The sequence below is a fragment of the Lontra canadensis genome, unplaced genomic scaffold, assembly GCF_010015895.1.
Source record: "Lontra canadensis isolate GAN:19392208 unplaced genomic scaffold, GSC_riverotter_1.0 scaffold11, whole genome shotgun sequence".
NCBI classification, from domain to species: Eukaryota; Metazoa; Chordata; class Mammalia; order Carnivora; family Mustelidae; genus Lontra; species Lontra canadensis.
The window spans coordinates 4,458,396-4,477,395 of NW_022631005.1; the positions used below are offsets into that span (position 1 = coordinate 4,458,396).

The window sequence follows — 19,000 nt, forward strand, 5'->3', positions numbered from 1 at the left end:
AATATTGATTCTACTGGTCCTTCTCCTTATAAGCTTACTTTGTCACACTTAACATTCTAGGGCTTTTATTAGGAAAGTAGTCCCTGAATGGTTTTGTGGACAAATGACATCAAAAATATTTTACATCATATATTTATATTGCTGCTGCCTTTTTGTATGGATGTATATGTGTATACTCTTCCAGCAAAAAAAAAAAGATTTTTGGTTCAACTCTGCATTTATATTATACAAAATGTACCATACTTGTAAAGTAAAATAAAGAGCTTCAGTATTATGCCTCACTCTGTTCTCTGCAGTGATAATTGCTTTATTGAATAAGGCTCTGTTAACGGTACAGCTTGACATTTAACATTTATCCATTTGATTTATAATTATTTTTAGGTGACTGCAAGGGGGCTACAGTTCAAACTAAAAGTAGTCTGAAGTGAACTGTCTTTCTTCTTTTCTGAGTTTGTTAAGGAAATGCAGTCACTGGCAGGTGAAACTATTTTATCCACCAAATTTCTTTCAAATATACATAAAGCCCTTTCTGCCTCTGTATATTCTGAATACAGCAACATCTAAAGGAGGAAAATGAATACAGTAAATGAAATCATCACATTAAAAATGTGTCTAGCTTGCTCATATTTTGGCCATGGATATCTCATCAAAATTCCCTAGTCAAGCAATGGAGAAACACCTACATGCACCACCTAGCGAGTTGTTAGGAAATATAGAATCCCTCAGGAACATTCATAAAAAGTTCGAATGTTATGAAGCAAACACCATTTGTATTTATAATCTATCTACACTTCTTATGAAGATTTTCAGAAATGTTTCTAAAAGTTTCTGTTTCCCAATTGGAAATTCAGCCTATCGCGTTGCTTGGCACCTTCAAAGTCTTTGTAACACTCATTTGGAATTTTTATTCACCCTTTCTGCCTCCCTCAACCTTTAACACTTTTACTAAAATTGGACAAATACCTCTACGTAACAACACAAGAAGTTCATATGTCACTCTATTTGAAAGGTTTTGTATAATAGCCAGGAGTCACCAGATTTCTTCCTCACAACAAACAATATCACAAGAACAATTGTTGGCAGTTCTCTAACCACGGCAGTGCCACTGGCCTCCTGAAGCTGGGGTTAAAAGCTGGCCTCTGGAAATCAATCATGCTCTCGGCAGAGAAGAATATTTCAGTGATATGAAAGCTGAAATGGAGACTATAATCTTTTGTGATTACCCTTGAGGCCGAAGCAAACGCAAAAAGCAAAGTCCATGAATTGCTGATAATTTCCTGTGATGACCGATTCCCAGGAAATTCTGATATAACTCTTGCTCTATGAAGAACTGATGGCTCCCCAGAACTGTCGCTTCAAAGACCCGCACCTCTGGATGTCACAATACTTCTTCAGAAGCTACTCATCCATTAAAGGGGCCAGGCCTGTGAGGCAGCAGCTCTCCCTCTGAAGACAATGGGATGTCTGATTGCACAAGGAGTGATGAGCTATATGCTACAGGCTGTTTTTCCAGAGAGTTCCTTTATGAAGGAATTGATTGAAAATATATCTGTTTTAAACCTTTTTTTCTCCTCCTAGAGGTTTAAAGATGGATATATTTCTCTGCTGTTCCTAATAGCTCCGTAACTATGATTATCTCAGCTTATATAATTTTTTAAGGTTTTACTTGTTCTGATATTTGTTTTCTCTGAGAAAAAAATAGTTTTTATACATATGTACATACTGTTCATGTCTATTTAATATTTTGGGGTAGGATATAAAACTACTCATCTCTTTTTGAGTAAGCATCAAATCTAGAGTTAGATGTCACTGCTCAGAACACAGGTTAAGCGGGTCCTTCTTATACAACTGGCAACTGAAATTCAGGAGAAAAGGGGGAGGCAGGGTAAATGGAGATCTCTAGCAGTCAGAAGTCCAAAGAATTTTTAGAATACATTTCCATTATCAATACATGAAGGATAATTTAATATATTGGCTTCTATGAATGGGTTTAAAATCTTTTTTAATTGTTATGTTAACTACTGCTAGTTGAAAGAATAATGGGAGAATAAAGGTTCTATGTTTGGAAGTCAACTGTATTTTATTTTATTTTTAAAAGATTCTATTTATTTATTTGGGAGAGAAAGTACGAATATAAGCAGGGGGAGAGGCAGAGGGAGACAGAAAGGGAGAAGCAGACCCTTTGCTAAACAGGGAGCCCAGTGCAGGGTTGGATCCCTGGGATCATGACCTGAGCTGAAAGCAGACGCTTAACTGACTGACTCATCCAGTCGACTATATTTTAAAATAAAACAGAAAACACTGTTACATGTTAGTAGTCAATGACAATGTTTCATAAGTGGACAGCTTTCAGGTTCAAAATATCTTTATCATAACCTAAATATTATTGAAGGTAAACCGGCAAAATGGAATTCAGCCAAACCAGTGTGGTTATTCCCCACCTTCGTTCTATACCCTCTCCCCAGCCCTGCTCCAAATTCAGTTGTAGCCTCTCTTCATTGCTTTTAGACAGCCAGGTAATTCTGATCTTTAAGCATGCCCTACTACTAATTCATTCAGCTAACAAATAGAGTACCTGCTTAATAGTGGGCAGAACTACTTTAAACGGTATAAATGTCTTAAAGTCAAGAACCAGGTCTTAGCCATGTATATATCCTTAGCATCTACCTGAATTAGGATTGCTCGAATGCACAAAACCAGCCCCAGTGATACTTATAATTTGGTTTGTTTAAGGTAATTGGCTAGGAAGATGAGATAAAAGGAAGAGACATATTAATAAGAATATTAATTTTATTTATAAAAATCGAGCTTTGCTATTTTAACTGTACTTTCTTAAACATGATCTCATTTGGTATTCATGGAAATTGTGAATTGTTCAAGACAACAATATGGTGATATGCTGGCATGCCTGGTGGATCAGTCCAGAGAGCATGAGACTTCATCTTGGGGTTGTGAGTTCTAGCCCCACATTGAGTGGAGAAATAAAATCTTTAAAGAAATAATACGGTGAAGCAGGGTCGGGCCTGGTTAGTACTTGGATGGGAGAAATAATACAGTGATATGTTTTATAGTTATGGTTTTTTTCACAGAACTCGCACTACATTTCAGAAGTTTTCTAAATATTCAGTCATATCCTCAATCCTCCATAAACAAAATAAGCCCAAATTTTCATGATATAATGATAAGGATTATGAACATATATTAACTCTAGTTGTAAAATGAGGAAAAGTAGAACTAAATGACTTTCTCAAGATCAAAGAAAATGAATGTAGATACCGGTGTCATGGGTCCCAGTCCAGTGCCCTTTCCCTTCCCAATGCACTAGATCACTCTCCCTTCTTCCCTCCTCCATTCTGACTCCTGCTTCTCTAGGGGGCATGAAGCAGAGTCAAGACCATGTAGGACTGTTAGAGGCTTATTTTGGAACAATGCAAGCAGAATTACCTCTCTGAGATCAGAAAGAACGTTCCAAGTGGCTTTGGGGAGGAGGTGGGGTATGACAGATGAATGAGTGACTAAGTAAATGCCGTCACCTCTTTAGAAGCTAAGTACTTCAAAAGTTGAAAATTAAGTATATACCATGTGATAGTGGCTATTAGTAATAATTTCAGCATCTAATAGCTTCAGCTCATTTTTGGGAAATGAAGGGTTTGGAGGTTTGATACTATTATGACAAAGAATCAATTTACATATTGTGGATATTTGGTGTCTACCTAAAAAATATCAACTAAATTAGACCCAGAAACATATTTTTAATTATTGGAGACTTTATGTACACCTATAATTATTGTAAATCATAAACCTGTGAAAGAGATCAGGTATCTTTTCTACTACAACACTCAGATTTTTATTTGGTTGCAGAAACTGCTCACAATAAGAAAAAAGGATGAGACTGACAAGACAATTCTATCTTCTAAATAGAATACACTGCAGGGATGCCCAGCTGGGTCAAATGATACATTATGCCACACTTGATCTTGGGGTGATGGGTTCGAACCCCAGGTTAGGTATACAGATTACTTAAAAATAAAATCTTAAAAAATTAAATTAAAAAAATAAATAGAACACACTGCAAAGGAGAGTTTTTCAATCTGACTTTAGGTCCTGCAAGGATTTATTGGGTATTTAAAAAAATATGTGCTACTTGAATAACCTGTTAGAAACAGACGCATTTCAATTCAAGATATGTCAGGATGGAGACCGTTATTGCTTGTCTGATACTTAGTTTTTTTTCCTTTTCAGTGGCAGAGCTGTTTACTGGAAGAAGTGTGAAGACTGGATTATATTCTTCCATCTTCCATTTTGCAAAAAGGGTGCAACAGTGACACATGTAGCCTATTTTCATATGTGGGTATGTTAAAAGGATTAATTGTAGAGTATCTTTAAAATATGCTAAAACCTTCTGATACTAGAATTCCATGAAAATAAGGTGTTGTTCATATGATTTAAGTTTTTCCCATCCTATTTTAAGCATCAGAACATAAAAAGGAAGGTATAAAAATCAACTTGACAGCTAAATCTGTGAAAAAAAGTATTTTTCCAAGATTCCTATGTGGTTCCACAAAGATGTTGAAATTTCACAGATTGCTCAATAGCACTCCAATTCTTCTTTAGCACCCTCAATGACAATTCTGAAAGTAAAGGGATTGGAAGATTCCAAAACATGTTTTTCCTTCCCCAAAAGAGATTTGAAACCTAATTCTGAATATAAGAACCTGGGGGGGTGGGGCGGGAAGCACACAGTCTGTGCTATTGGCTGGATTCCCAAATTTTTGATAAAAGTTTTTCAGAAAACAGCACCATCAATTAATGTTTATAGATTGATCAATTTAGAAATAACTTTTTGGGCTGTAGGAATGTTTTGCACAATAATATTTTGCTACTACTTATATTTATGAAGCTCCCTTACTTGACCACTGGCACATGAAGAATTGGTCACTGAGAGAAACTAAGAACAAGGCTATTGTTGGTTTCTTCTTTGAATTAACTGGTAAAAACAAGGTAAATTATTTTAAGAAGATGGCCTGACAGAGACACTTTTTCCAAGTTGACTCTGCTCTTGAAAAATGCTGACCTGGGACAGTGCCAAGACTGAAGACTTGTCTCGCCAGAAAATCTCATGTGCCCTCCAAGTACACATAATCCTTGAAACTCTAGCACTAAAGATGAGGCTCCAGAGCCATTCAAGGTTGAGACTGGGATAATGAAAAAGACACGCGAGAGGACAGAGCATGGGGGGACTACAGATGCCTCTTTTCACAGGCTTCTCCAACCTTGTGTTCCTTTACTGCATAAGGACTCATCCAAGTCTTAATCTTTGTTTCTTGGCAGCTTAATCAACTGAACTGACTATTGATTATGAGCAGTATCCTCCATTATATTATGGTGAATTACACAAGCGGAAGTAGTAACGTCAGCCAGTGAGCAGATTCTGTCTTATTCGTTATAATCCCTTTCTTAGCACAATGACTGGCATGTGAGGATATTCAGTAAGAGGTTGTGAATGAATGCCTTTTCCTAGAGGCCATGCACAAATAATTTATTTAGGGAGAGAGAAGGTGTATGACCATACATTATATAAATACACATGCACACACACATACACACACACATACCATATAAATAATACCCACATATTCTAAAGGGATTTCAACAGTACATAGAGAAAAGGAGATCTGAACACAAAGTCTGTAATAGGCAAACCTTGAGACTTTTCAATAAGGCAAAGGACATGACAAATTTTAAAAAGATATGTTTGTAGTTTGAAGATAAGAGGGAGACAATAGTACAGATGGTCACTATACAGTATTTTTTTCCCTCCCAAGTAATGTTTACATAATTTTTCTCTGTCATATTGAATAGGGATGAAAAAATTTCCAGGCAGGAATCTATGCTTAAATATTTGTACAAAAATCTTCACTAGTTTTGTACTGCATTTCAAAGATGGATTCCTATACATTTTTTTTTTTCTAATGACCTAGGGGGTTGCTGTTGACTTTTTAAAATCCAATAACAGACCATCATCTCCAAAGAAATTTCAGTAACCATGGAAAATTTCAACTTGGCATATTTTAATATACTTTTCTTTAGGACACATAGAAGAATAAGATCCTTCAATATAACTTAAGCATATCATGAAAATAAAAATTCAACCCTATTCTCTTTTTTATTTTATTTTAATTTTATCTCTATTTTACTTTTTTTTTTTCTTTTGGATAAGTGTATCATTTCAAGTAGCTGGACATATTAATATCCTAGGAAGCAAGGAATATATAACTTCTTAATGACAGCAAATCATTACAAGAGTAAAAAAGAAGCCTCAAATAAGAAAAATTCACTTAAGTGAATTAAGTAAATTAAGTACATTAGCAGAGGTAAAGTATTTTATTTAAATCAAATTAAAGAAAAAATCAAGTAAAAGGGAAGTATGTATCCAAATGTTTAAATAAAAACTTCATTAGGTAGCAAAGATATTAAAGACAGATTAAAAAGTTAAAGGTTTTGGCTCACTTCCGGTTTCCTTACAGTGACATATCATGAGACACATGGTATGAGTTAATAGTGAAGTAAATATGATTTTGATTCTCAATTTCTTTATTTTGTACCTCCTTGATAAATATATTATAATTATATTATTATTTTTGGTACGAGAAACATATTAAATATTCACTGAAATTGTCAAACTATGAATAATCCAGAATCTCAAAGAGTTTAGAATGAAAAATAGTAGACATACAGATCATTTCACAGATTGTCACGGATGATTCAGAGTCATATAGTGATTTCGGATTTTATACTCAGAGATAATCTTTATTCTGTTCCACATATTTGTTTATGTGTCAGCAAAAATTAATTTCAAGGGATGTAGTAAAAATCAGATTATTTTTCACAGAACTGAGATTGCTGAGCCTCTTACAATAAAGCAGCAGTGATTTCTATTGTGCCCAGAGCAGTTGCAAAAACAAGGCAGGACTCAGGAAGACATCTGAAATAGTAAGCATGGGAAGTACCTGCTGATTAGCAGAGAAATTGATAGGTGACTGTGGTCTCAAGGTGACTCTGCATCATATCTATAGCTCCAGAGGGTCACGCAAATACATCTGTGCATGTTCCCCATATGTGGCTGTTAAAAAGAAACTTAACCTACTTATTGTCACATACAATACATAGGTTGGATAACGGTCTTAGTCTGCTCGGGCTGCCGTAATGAAATACCATAGACTGGGTGGCTTCAACAGCAGACATAGATTTGATCACAATCGTGGCAGCTGAGATCAGTGTCCCAGTATCATCGGATTCTGGTGAGAGCTCTCTTCCTGGCTTGCAGATGGCTGTGTTCTCACTATGCCTGCACATGATGGAGACACAGAAAGCTCTCTGTGGTTTCTCCTAAGTGCACTAATCCCAATAGGAGGGCCTCACCCTCATGACCTCATCTAACCCTAAATACCTCTCAAAGACCCCATCTCTGAGTACTATCTGCAGGTGTTAGGGCTCTAAAATATGAATTTGGGAAAGAGGACACAAATATTTTGTTCATAACAGTATGTATGTAGATATATCTTCTAAAGGGACTTTATTTTATTTTTAAAGATTTTATTTAATCATTAGAGAAAGAGGAGAGCACAAGCAGGGGGAGCACAGGCAGAGGGAGAAGGAGAAGCAGACTCCCTCTGAGTAGAGAGCCAGATGCGGGACTTGATTTCTGGATGCTGAGCTCATGACCTGAGCCAAAGGCAGACACTTAACCGACTGAGATCCCTGGTGCCCATGGCCTTATTTTATCATACTAAGCTGATGCTATCCACCCTGCTAAGTATGCAATTTATTTCAATTCTGAAGCTGTCTCTTCTTACAGTTAACTAAGCACCAAGTACTACCCCAGTTGTTAAACACCAAATATTATCTGCATTGAATGAAGATAAAGATTGGAACCATAGTAAAGGACATGAGAAATTCTAACAGGAGAAACAATTGTATATAATCTGGTACCTACCAAAACATTATGTACAGTAATTAAAGGATGACTATGAGGCATTTGGTGAATTTAAATAAAGTGAAAAATAAAATGGTGAAAATAGCTCTACTGGGTTAACAAAAAATCATTCTTTCTGGCTTTTCTTTAACACTATAAAGTTTAGTTACTATTTTCACTTTGCCGATATTTCTTGGGTTTTGTTATCTTGCCTTTTCCAGTCTTTTATTCAATTTCTTTTAAGTTTCTTGGGCACTAGAGTATTTTTGTTTGTTTATTTTGTTTATCCTCTTCCTCAAACCCAGTACTCTTCAGTGCATTTATTTTCAATAAAATTCAGGAATGAGTAACTTTTCCTTTAAACTAACCGCACTTAAGAATAGGACCGAAGATAAGAAATGTAAGAGATAGTTGCAAAGCTTCCACACCATCCACACAGAGAAAGCCGGAACTATAGCAGCATAAAAGGTTGTAAATAAATATTGCCCACCGGTGAAAAAAAGATGACAGTTCTCAGGAAAACAAAAAAAAGTGAACACCTGGGCTTATCGCCTTGTGCTTAGGGCTCAGAAATGTTGGTATTTCCTTTGCTGGGTGGCGGAGCATGTACACTGAAAACAAAAAATTGGGGCCCTTTCCTCCCTCCATTTCTCCTTCCCATCAGAAAGGTTTTATTGAGGTCCTGGGAAGTCCTGGAAGACGAACAAGCTATAGGCCCTGCTCTCCAGGATCTGGCATTCTAGCGAATATAGTAATCAGGTCATGGGATTATGGTGTGACAACTGCCATCACAGAGATAATCTGGGAGTACTTTGGAAATACGGAGGCTTGGCACTTGATTCAGACTTGAAGGTCACAGAAAACTTTATGTGCGGGAGGTGATACCTAAGTTGGGCTCTGAATGACAAAGAGTTGAAGGTGGGCGGCTGCGGTGGGAGTGAGGGAGCCTTAGTGGGTAGTCAGGTGAAGAAGCCCTATTAGGTTGTAGATACAAAAGTTGAGATCTTTAAAAACTTAGGTTTTGGTTTGCAGAGTCTTTTACCTGTAATTGTCTCAAAACAGCCCCTTGGTAAGATAAAATTGCTGGAGGGCAGAGTTCACATCACCGTTCTCCAGATACCCATCTTTGACCTAGAGCCCAACATAAATTCTCAGTGACCCAAACTCCCATCTTCCCTAAACTCCAGACTTCCCTCTTTGGAAGTCTGCTTGGACAGTGTCTTGAGTTATATGCTTATGGTTCACATATAATCAGTGAGAGAGATTCTGTCAATTGTGGAGTAGAAGGCAAGACAGCCACTGAATGAAGAATGTGAAGCTTATCTCTTCATTGTGTACAATTTAGTACAGAACAAGCATGTATTCTATTTCGGAATATGACAGAATCCCATTTTTCAGTCTTGCTATAATTCTCATGTAACATTATCATACTCCACTGCAAAAACAGGAGGAAACTCTTACTTTATAGGTATTTTAAAAATCCACTTAAAACAAAACCTCAAATTCCCAAACTGTCAGATATGGTATTGGAATATAGTGTTTCTAGTCTTCTGATAATAATTATGAATTAAAATACTTCTTATTTCTTATATTTGCTAATATTATCCTTGGTTAAGAGTAAAGTGATTATAATGGCATTCACCTTGCTTTTCAAAGAATACGTGGACTCTTGAATAGAGAATACCTTTAAAATTTGCTAACAAGAAATTTTAACTTTTTAAAATATATTCTGCCTCAGAGATACTGTTTGTAGAGGTCCATTTTACGTATTCAAAAAATTCTTTCCTCTTTCTACTCAACGATTCTGCTGAAAATTGCCTACCATGCTTCCAGAAAAGAACACGAAAGATTTCTCATTGAGCTTTGTTCCTACTGAGTGATGTGGTAGGTAACATGGACCAAAAGAACCAAAGGCATGGAAGACCCAGAACATGAGACTGAAAGTTAGGAGATTTTTTTTTTTTAAGATTTTATTTTTAAGTAATCTCTACCCAACGGGAGGGGGCTCAAACTTACAAACCTGAGATCAAGAGTAGATGTTCAACTGCCTGAGTCAGCCAGGTGCCCCCTAAGGTAGGAGATTCTAATTCAAGTCTCAGTTCTTTCTTTACTAACTCTCTCTCCTCCTCTAGACAGTGGAAATGACACGGTCTACTAAAATGTTCTAAGACTTGTGTTCTTTGAGGGATATAAAACATCACAAATCTATAATGATCTAGTATAATTATTATTAGTGATATAAAAATGTTTTTCTAGAAAAATGTAGACAATGACTTTTATGAAATTGTCCTAGGAAATCTACTAGACAATTTAGACACTGGGATAGAAAAGTCTATAGGAAAAGGTTTAGAGTAATCCAAATGGTAACTCAGTGCAAAATCATAGGTAACCCAATGATCCTAAAAATTCATTTATTTACCAGATGATAGAGGGTCCTACTTGCAATGATTTAACTTTTAGTATACTACGAGATGTGTTCTCCCTTCACCAAATGGCTTGGATATAATATAATCTAATGTAATATAGAGAGTAAAATGATTATTTCATGTAGTTCTTTGCTATATTCTTCTCCTTAACCAAGAGTATTTTCATGTGAAAATTACAAGTTTATTTTCTTCCAAGAAGGAAAAAAATTAATTTTTATTAGAATTATTCTTTGGGTTTTCTCAAATATTTCATATAGTTGCTATAAACAAACAAAAAGGCCAGTTAGTGTGTCTATCAGCTATACAACATTAGCAAACCATTATGAAACTGTATTTTTACCTAAAAAAAATTATGAAGATACTCTTTCCATTTCTTAAAGCTTTTAAAAACAGATATATATATATATACACTATATATATATATACATTATATATATACACACACACAAGACATCTCGATAGTTGAAAAAAGTAACTTAGAAAAAAAAAGAAAAAAGTAACTTAGAGAATAGTGCGGATCATCCCATCGCAGCTGTAAAGAGACAACAGTGATCAGGTTCCTGTTAAGTATGCACATAACATACTTCTAGAAGGGGGAGAGAGGGATTGATATGGGGTACTTTCCTCTAATGAAGGGAATAAACATGTACACAAGGGCAGGTAATGCTGACTCACACATTTTGCTTTGAATGTTAATGTTTTATTCGAATCTTTGAAATAATTATCAATGTATTATTATTTGTGTTAAAAACAATGAACTGCAGTAGGAGCCATTCATGCCTCCCCACATCATCAGTGCTGCTTCCTGACAGTGGCCGGACCCCGGCTGTGGCTAAAAATGCTGTCTCCCAAATACACATTAATCAAAATACAAACACCTAGTAAGTGTTTGAAGACGAATAACTTAATTCAGTTATGTTTGTAATGTATCACCCACATTTCGGTAGAGGATAAAACAGGCATGCTTGAGTTCAAGTTCTCTGAAATGGCACGATGAGTTTTGGGTGGTCACGCCTGATGGAGTCATGTGATCAGGGCGGACATGACTTCTCTCACTGAGCTGCTCCGCTGCTCTAGAAACGCTGCTCACCTGTTTATGCCTTTCTATCTTTCTTTCTTTTTTTCTATTTTTCTGTTTGACTTGTCTTTGAAAAACCCAGAAAAGACAAAGACATTCAACTGTTTATTCATTAAGTCAAAGTCAGGGCTCCTTAAAAAGTTGGCTGACCCCCCACCCCCTAATTACCTTGCAACACTAAGCCCTGACAGAAGGCCTGTCAGCAGATTCTATTTACAGCCCTTGAGGAAAAATCCTCTTTCTGTTTCACTTCGAACAGAGGATAAGTTTGCAAAAGGGAACATTTGGCAGTGCTTCAGATGCCCACTGTCTGGTGGTGTGGATAACGCAATTCTTTTGCTTGATGACGGCAGCTTCTATAATGCTGTATCACTTCTATAGACCATCATGCCCCAACTGACTGCATTTATTGACTAAACAAATAATTCATACAATCACCTGAGCTGTTTAACCGTTTCCTTTCCTACAAGCTTAGCATTGGGATGTGGGCTGATTTTATGCTGAATTCTACCGGTGAAAAGTGTCATGCTCCACCTGGCATGCCTCCAAAATGTCTTTCAGCTGACCTGAATGAAGAACATTGGCAATTATAGGTGAAGCACTAATATTTATTGTATGTTTTCAAGGGAATGCCAAAATATCGCACAATTGATACGTAGATGTAAAATGAGTTTTTTTTTAAATAATAAAGTCACATTCGCATAACCCACAATACCTTCCCAATAAAAATTCTGTTTGTATAAGACCTAAAATACGTCCCAAATAAAAGTGTATTTAGGTAGTCAAAGCGTATGGTTTCTTTTTTTTTTTTTCCAGAAGTAGGGAAAAAAAAAATCAGTGTGGCTTGCTATCTCTAAATTGAGCATTTGAACAGCACCCCAGATATAATATGGGTTCTCAAGCCACTGAAGTCTACAAAATTGCTCAAAGACAAAGGTGAAAAGTCACTTGGGGAAATATTTGTAAAATAAATATGCAGGCTCTTGATTGGACCAACTCCCATGGGAGGATTGTCTTCCATAATACAGCTGATCAGCGTAACCAAAATAAGGTCTAAAATTACACACTTTGGAAACAGGCTACATCTACTACCTATTCACAACTGTAATGAAAGGGATTGGGGAGGACACAAATAAAAGAAAAGTGCATTTACTCACTGTGTTAAAATTTGGAAAGAGCCCAACAGCAGAACTACTGTCCACTGGAAAAGACATAAATGGTTTGATATCCAGTGAAGGCTGCATCATCAGGGTAGGTGTGCGCACGAGAGCAGGAAGTGGAGTAGTGTGGCATGTACTGCCTGCCAAGGACAAAACAAAAAGGAATTCAATCTTTTGCTCATATCCATCTCCCTCCCCAACCTACCCTGCAAAAAACAGGAATGCTGAGCTGCAAAAACAGGACCTGAGAGCGAGGGAGTTATGCTGAAAGTGAGCCAACGGCACTGGAGGAGAAAATTCGGTTAAAAAGGGTCTTCTTGCTCATGATGTAAGACAGTGATGCAGAATATTTCCCGATGGCAAGGTCAAGGGCTGCTCAGACCCGGCAGGGGTACGTAGTACATGGATCCTGCTGGCAGGTGGGGCTGAATGAGATCATCCTGTTGTTCAACCATTGTCTCTGACTGGCCAAAAATATAGGAGAGCCCAGGGGAGGGGCCTCTTGTAGCCAGATGCTCTTTACTATTCAGAGTTATTGAATGGCTGGTAGGCATGTTTTATGCAAATCAGAGATAATTATAGGGTTTTTACAAAGGGAAAAAACCTTGGACTCACAGTCACTGCCTGCTCCCAAGAAAATTATGACTCAAACAATTTTATCTCTAAAAAAAAAAAACCAAACTGAAAGTTGCCCTTACTTTGCGGGAAATAAGTAGTCTAGACATTGGGTAGCTGGAGTAGCTTGAGGGAGTGATTACTGCTAAAGGGAGTGATTACTGGCCAGGTGGGGCAGGGTACTGGGGGACAGGGCGAAGTTAGGACAGAAACTCAAATATTTGTCTCCAACTTGAATTCTAATGAAATTTGTATTAGGGTAACAATTACCCCTTTTTAACAATTATATTAGCTGTCATCTCTTTAGGAATCTGGGCTAACCCATGTATGGGAGAGTTAAAGCACTCCCCCCTGGCAGCAAGCATTCTTCTTCTGAAGTCTCCGTCTACTGGAAGTAAGTAGCTGCTGGTAGAGGTGGCCCTCTGGGAGACAGGCTCTGGTGTGCCCCGCCCCCCCCTTTTTAAATGTAATAACTTTACTGAGATATAATTCACATACCAGATAATTCTACCACTTAAAGTGTACAATTCCATGGTTTTTAGCATATCCACAGAGTTGTGCATGTTACCACAATCAATTTAGAGCATTTTCACAATCCCTAAAAGAAATTCCATGCACATTAGCAGTCATTCCCTATTTCCTCTCAACACCCCCAGCTCCCGGCAACCGCTAATCTACTTTGTTTCTGGGTTTGTCTAAATGGACATTTCATTTTTTTTAAGTTGTTTTTAAAGATTTTATTTATTTACTTGAGAGAAAGCGTGTGTCTGTGCAAGAGCAGGGGGCAGGGGCTGAGGGAGAGGGAGAGAGGGAATCTGAAGCATTTCTGGGCTAGGCGTGGAGCCTGACATAGGGCTCTATCTCACTACCATGAGATCATGACCTGAGCTGAAACCAAGAGTTGGCCGCTCAACCGAATGAGTCACGCAAGTGCCCCTATTATGGAAATTTCATTTAAATGAAGTCAAAGAGGGGCTCCTGGGTGGCTCAGTCAGTTAAACATCTGCCTTTGGCCCAGGTCATGACCCCAGGGTCCTGGGACTGAACCCCACATCGGGCTCCCTGCTCAGTGAGGAGTCTGCTTCTCCCTCTCCCTCTGTCTCCCACTCTGCCTACTTGTGCTCTTTCTGGCAAATAAATAAATAAAATCCTTAAAATAAATGAATGAATAAATAAATAAATAAATAAATAAATAAATAAAGTCGAACAATATGGGTTCTTTCGTGACAGCCTTCTTTCACTTGGCATAAAGCTTTCAAGGCTCATCCATGTTATAGCATGTATGAGAATTTCATTCCTTTTTAAGGCTGAATAATATTCCATTGTAGATGTAAACACTTTTCCTTATTCATTCGTCAGTTGATGGGCATTTGGGTTGTTACCATGCTGTTGTTATTTTGGATAATGCTGTTATGAACATTTGTCTATAAAGTTTTGTGTGGAGATAATAGTTTCAGTTCCCTTAGGGATATACCCAAGAGCAGAATTGGGGACTGTTGGGTTGTATGGTAATCATATAGTTTAACCTGTTGAGAATTTTCAGACTGTTTTACAAAATGGCCGAAACATTTTCTAGTACCAAGCAGTGTATGAGGGTTCGAATTTTTCCCAGCATGTCTATATAGGACCACAAATAATTACATGCCGAAAATCTCCTACTGGCTTCAAGGAGAAATAAACAGTATGGGAAAATGGTCCAACTATTAAAATTTCCTCCACTGTTCTCACACAGTGTTCCAGAATAATTAAGATTTCTCTTTCGATGATATATTTTTTGATAATGGATTTCCTTAATAAACTGCATTATATTTCAAATCATTCCAGAACATTATTAGTAATAGTGTTTAATGGACTCTCATGCCTCATTTACATTGATCCTCAAAACAGAAAAAAAGGAAAAAGGCATCTAACACATTTATCTGTAATGGCAAGTCTTTAGGTCAGCCCCATCCATCCCTTAGGGAATATGGAGGAGGACTCAGCAAAAATAGAATCAACTGAAAGTATAGATCAAACAGTAATGGTTTTTTCTGATGCCAGAGTAAATACTCTGATCTCAGCCTGGCATTCACATAACCACCCTGTATTTAATTACACATTTTTCTTCTAATTAGGTAATGTTACATTCATTGCTAACTTCAGAGCTTGGAGATCCAAGATTTTACATTATGTCAGTATTTCGATGTTGCAGAAGCACTGATTAAAATCTTTATTTTAAAAGCTTTCCTGTGAAATCTTAGCTAAATTGAAAAAAAATATTCTTATTTTAAACCGATGGCCTTTTACAACTCACAATTACTATAATCATCAGAAGTCTAAAGTCCAAAAAGTATACAAAATTATTCTACTTAAAGCAGCCTGATGGACAAATTCTTTTGCCATCATGGGTCTCCCCGACCAAAAGCAAAATTCTTTCTTTAAGCCCACATAGTACAAGGTACTGGAGCGCCTGGCAAGACTCATTTTGTACTAACAAACTCAAATCAAACATACTGCAACATGGAACTTGACAAACAGATTGCTCCATCAACAAAGGTCAGAATGCACAATGATCCCCTTTACCCAATCAAATATCTATGCTAATAAAGACACGGCTTGAGAACTACTTAGCTGCCACCATTCATTAGCATAAAAACTTAGCAGCTGTTTACCATTCATTAGCATTTTAATGACAGACAATTTGCCATGTTAAACACAGATTGTTTTAAAGTACTGGTAGATCTCCTGAATAAATATAAACTGCTTTCATCAATTCCCTCACCTCAACCTTGCTGTTTCACTTTTAAAACCTGCTTTTTCAAGTCATTTCACCCAGACTCACTGCTTCAAAGGAAGTTTGTGCAAATGAGACATGAATGGCGATAAAGTGCTCCCCACCTCACCCCAAATTTGGTTAAGCTTTAATGCCTCTGTCACCTTATTTCAGATTTTGCTGCTACTCCTGCTGCTGGGAAACATTTCTCCTCACCTTGGGATGCCCAAAAGTTGGTAGGAAGTACAAGCAGAAATTTGTCCAGAATACATTGTACCCTGCAAGAAAATGCTTAATATCTTTAAAACTTGCTGAGAGAAAAGAAAGAGTTGAAAATATAATGAGCACAAAAGCATGATACAATGTATCTTTTACACTGCTATGCTCATGGGACAGGACCAGCCTTAGTCTTTGTATGAACTATCCGGCAGCATTATGTAAGACATCTCCTATATGTAGTTCTATTTCAAAGCAAAGGATACAATCTTGCATATATCCTAATGAATCAAATCATAATAGAGCTCCCTTACTTGATAATCAAGATTTTTAATAATTTTAAAGATTTTATTTATTTAAAGACAGAGAGAAAGCAGGGGTTGGGAGGAGAGAGGGAGAGAGAGCAGACTTTCTGCTGAGCATGGAGCCAGAACTTGGGGTTCGATCCCAGGACCCTGAGATCATAACTTGAGCCAAAATCACGAGTGGGATGCTCAGCTGACTGAGCCAGATGTTTATACCACTTGCTGTATATATAGATCAACTCCCTGACCTAAAATGAAATACACACGAGCAGGCATGCCTACCCCAAAGATCTAACAGTCACCACTCTCACGTGGAAATTGCACATGTTCATATACTTTCCCATAAGAATGCAATTAACCCTCTCCCCAAATTTCATTTTCATTGTAAAATCCAAGTTGTATTTACTTGTAACTATGAAACTAATGAAAGAGACCGCTCACCACTATGATCATAAAACTATTATTCAGCCAACTGCCTCTGTAACATAATAGGTGCTTTATTATGTCAATGGATTCTGTTGTAATCCATCACAATAAAACCCCATATGAGGGCTTGGTGAGACGTGAAATTATTGCCTTAGTCTTTGACCTTTAGAGATATAATCTTGAAGATTTAGGTGATAGCTCTGAGGTTTCCTAGTGGCTCTTCTCTATGTATCATAACATGAGCAGACAAAACACCTCAGTGTTAGAAGGAGGAAACGCCAAAGTCATAGAAAAACTGTATGGAGAAGCATTTATAGAATGAGATCAAATCTAGGTTATATCCGAAAGAAATGGTTTTTTCCTTATGCCAATATTATGTATGTCTGCCCTAGTGTGTACTGAAATAAAAAGCTTAACATATAAAAGTCTATCAGGTGAAGGCAATGCCAATTATAGAATTCCCAGAGATGTCATTGAAGAAATTAAAATGAGTGACACTTCAGAAGTCCTACCAAACTCAGTTTTCTCTTTTCACTGCTGTCCCAGCTTTGTTGCCTCTTACCCTGAGTGACTTTCCCTCTTAACCTCCACAATCACCACCCAGCACCACCCAGCATCTCCTCTCCCCATCACTCATCATTTCCCTACTTTCATCAGTCTAACATGTGAGGAAAACAAATTTATGAAGAGACCATGTGTGTCACAAGCAGGTGGCTATGTGAGTTGGAGATGTGACTGATAAAGGGTTTTGTTTCTGAAAAGGCCACATAATAATAATAATAGAGATAACATTTTTATAGTTCATACTATGTGCCTGGCACTACCTCTAAGCACATTACATATGCATGTATAGAAGTATACCCACAGATAAGAATATATACATATTTGTACATGTATATCCATATATACTCATTATAAATTGAATCAGACAAAATTTATTTTACTTTTTAAGAGAAGATAAGAACTGTTACTATTTAATGAGATTTTACTCTATGTGAGGTGTAACTAAGTAATTTGTGTCCCTTATTTTATTAAATTATAATACAATTCTGTGAGGTTTGTATTATTATCCCCATTTTACAGATGAGAAAGGTGAATCTTAAGGAGATTGAGTTCTTCTAGTATGTGGTAGGGCCTGGGTTATCTAGCTCTAAACTCCAGCCATCATTCCACAAAGTAGGTTATATGTAAAGTTGTTAAGTGAAAAAGATTCTGTCCTCAAATACATTTAGAAAATGCTGGCTTCAACAAAGTTTAAAGTGGCTCTTTTTTGCAAGACATCTTGGAGCTTATAATATACTAACAGGCACTGTGCATGTTTAGGCAGATATAATTTCTACTTTCCATTTCTTGAGCATGAAGCAATACTTTGTTGTTGTTGTTGTTTGTTTGTTTGTTTTCCATAGAGCTTCTGGAACAATTAGAATGCTTGGCATATCCTTCAGGCAATGCTGTTCTACACACATGAACTATGCCAATTCAGGAGTAATCTGATGACTTTCAGGTCTACCATTTTCTTGTTGTGCAAATTTGTGATGAAGGATAGTAGGAAGAAAGGCAGGCAGGGACAAGGGACCCCCACCATAAGAGGAAACCAACCTTAGGAGGACTTGACATCACCCTGGAAGGAACCCTCCATCCCTTCCCATATAATGGATAGATGACAAAAACCTGATTGGATGACAGGCGCATAGAGGGTTAATCAGATTAAAAGAGCCTGCAAAGGAGCCCATAGAATCCATTAGACTTAGAAAATCCCATGGCAACCATCTCAGATCCCCTCCCTTTTCAGGAGCTCTGTGGTATCACTTTGCTATTGCTCAATACACCTTCCTTTGCTGCCCACCACTCGTCTGATCTACCTCTTCATTCTTGGAAGTGGGATCATCGAGAACAATGGGCACCGAAGGAGAAAGAAATCCTGTAACTCTTGGACAAATGATTTTTTTTTTTTAAGATTTTATTTATTTATTTGACAGACAGAGATCACAAGTAAGCAGAGAGGCAGGCAGAGAGAGAACAAGGGGGAAGCAGGCTCCTATCTGAG

At 37.2% G+C, this 19,000-nt stretch overlaps 1 protein-coding gene across 16 annotated transcripts in view; it reads right to left on the reverse strand.

Moving 5' to 3' along the window:
- Nucleotides 1-19,000, reverse strand: part of ZNF385B (zinc finger protein 385B) — a 388,138-nt gene that overhangs the window by 72,716 nt on the left and 296,422 nt on the right. For 12 of the 16 annotated variants that reach the window (XM_032856028.1, XM_032856027.1, XM_032856030.1 and 9 more), the window contains one exon: nucleotides 12,637-12,779. The exons of 1 other annotated variant lie outside the window; for it this stretch is intronic. In XM_032856028.1, coding sequence (XP_032711919.1) covers nucleotides 12,637-12,779 — 143 coding nt within the window. Of the gene's footprint in view, nucleotides 1-12,636; nucleotides 12,780-12,883; nucleotides 12,905-16,170; nucleotides 16,285-19,000 lie in introns of those variants that run through there. 3 more of the 16 variants (XM_032856043.1, XM_032856038.1, XM_032856041.1) reach the window with 3 other exon arrangements.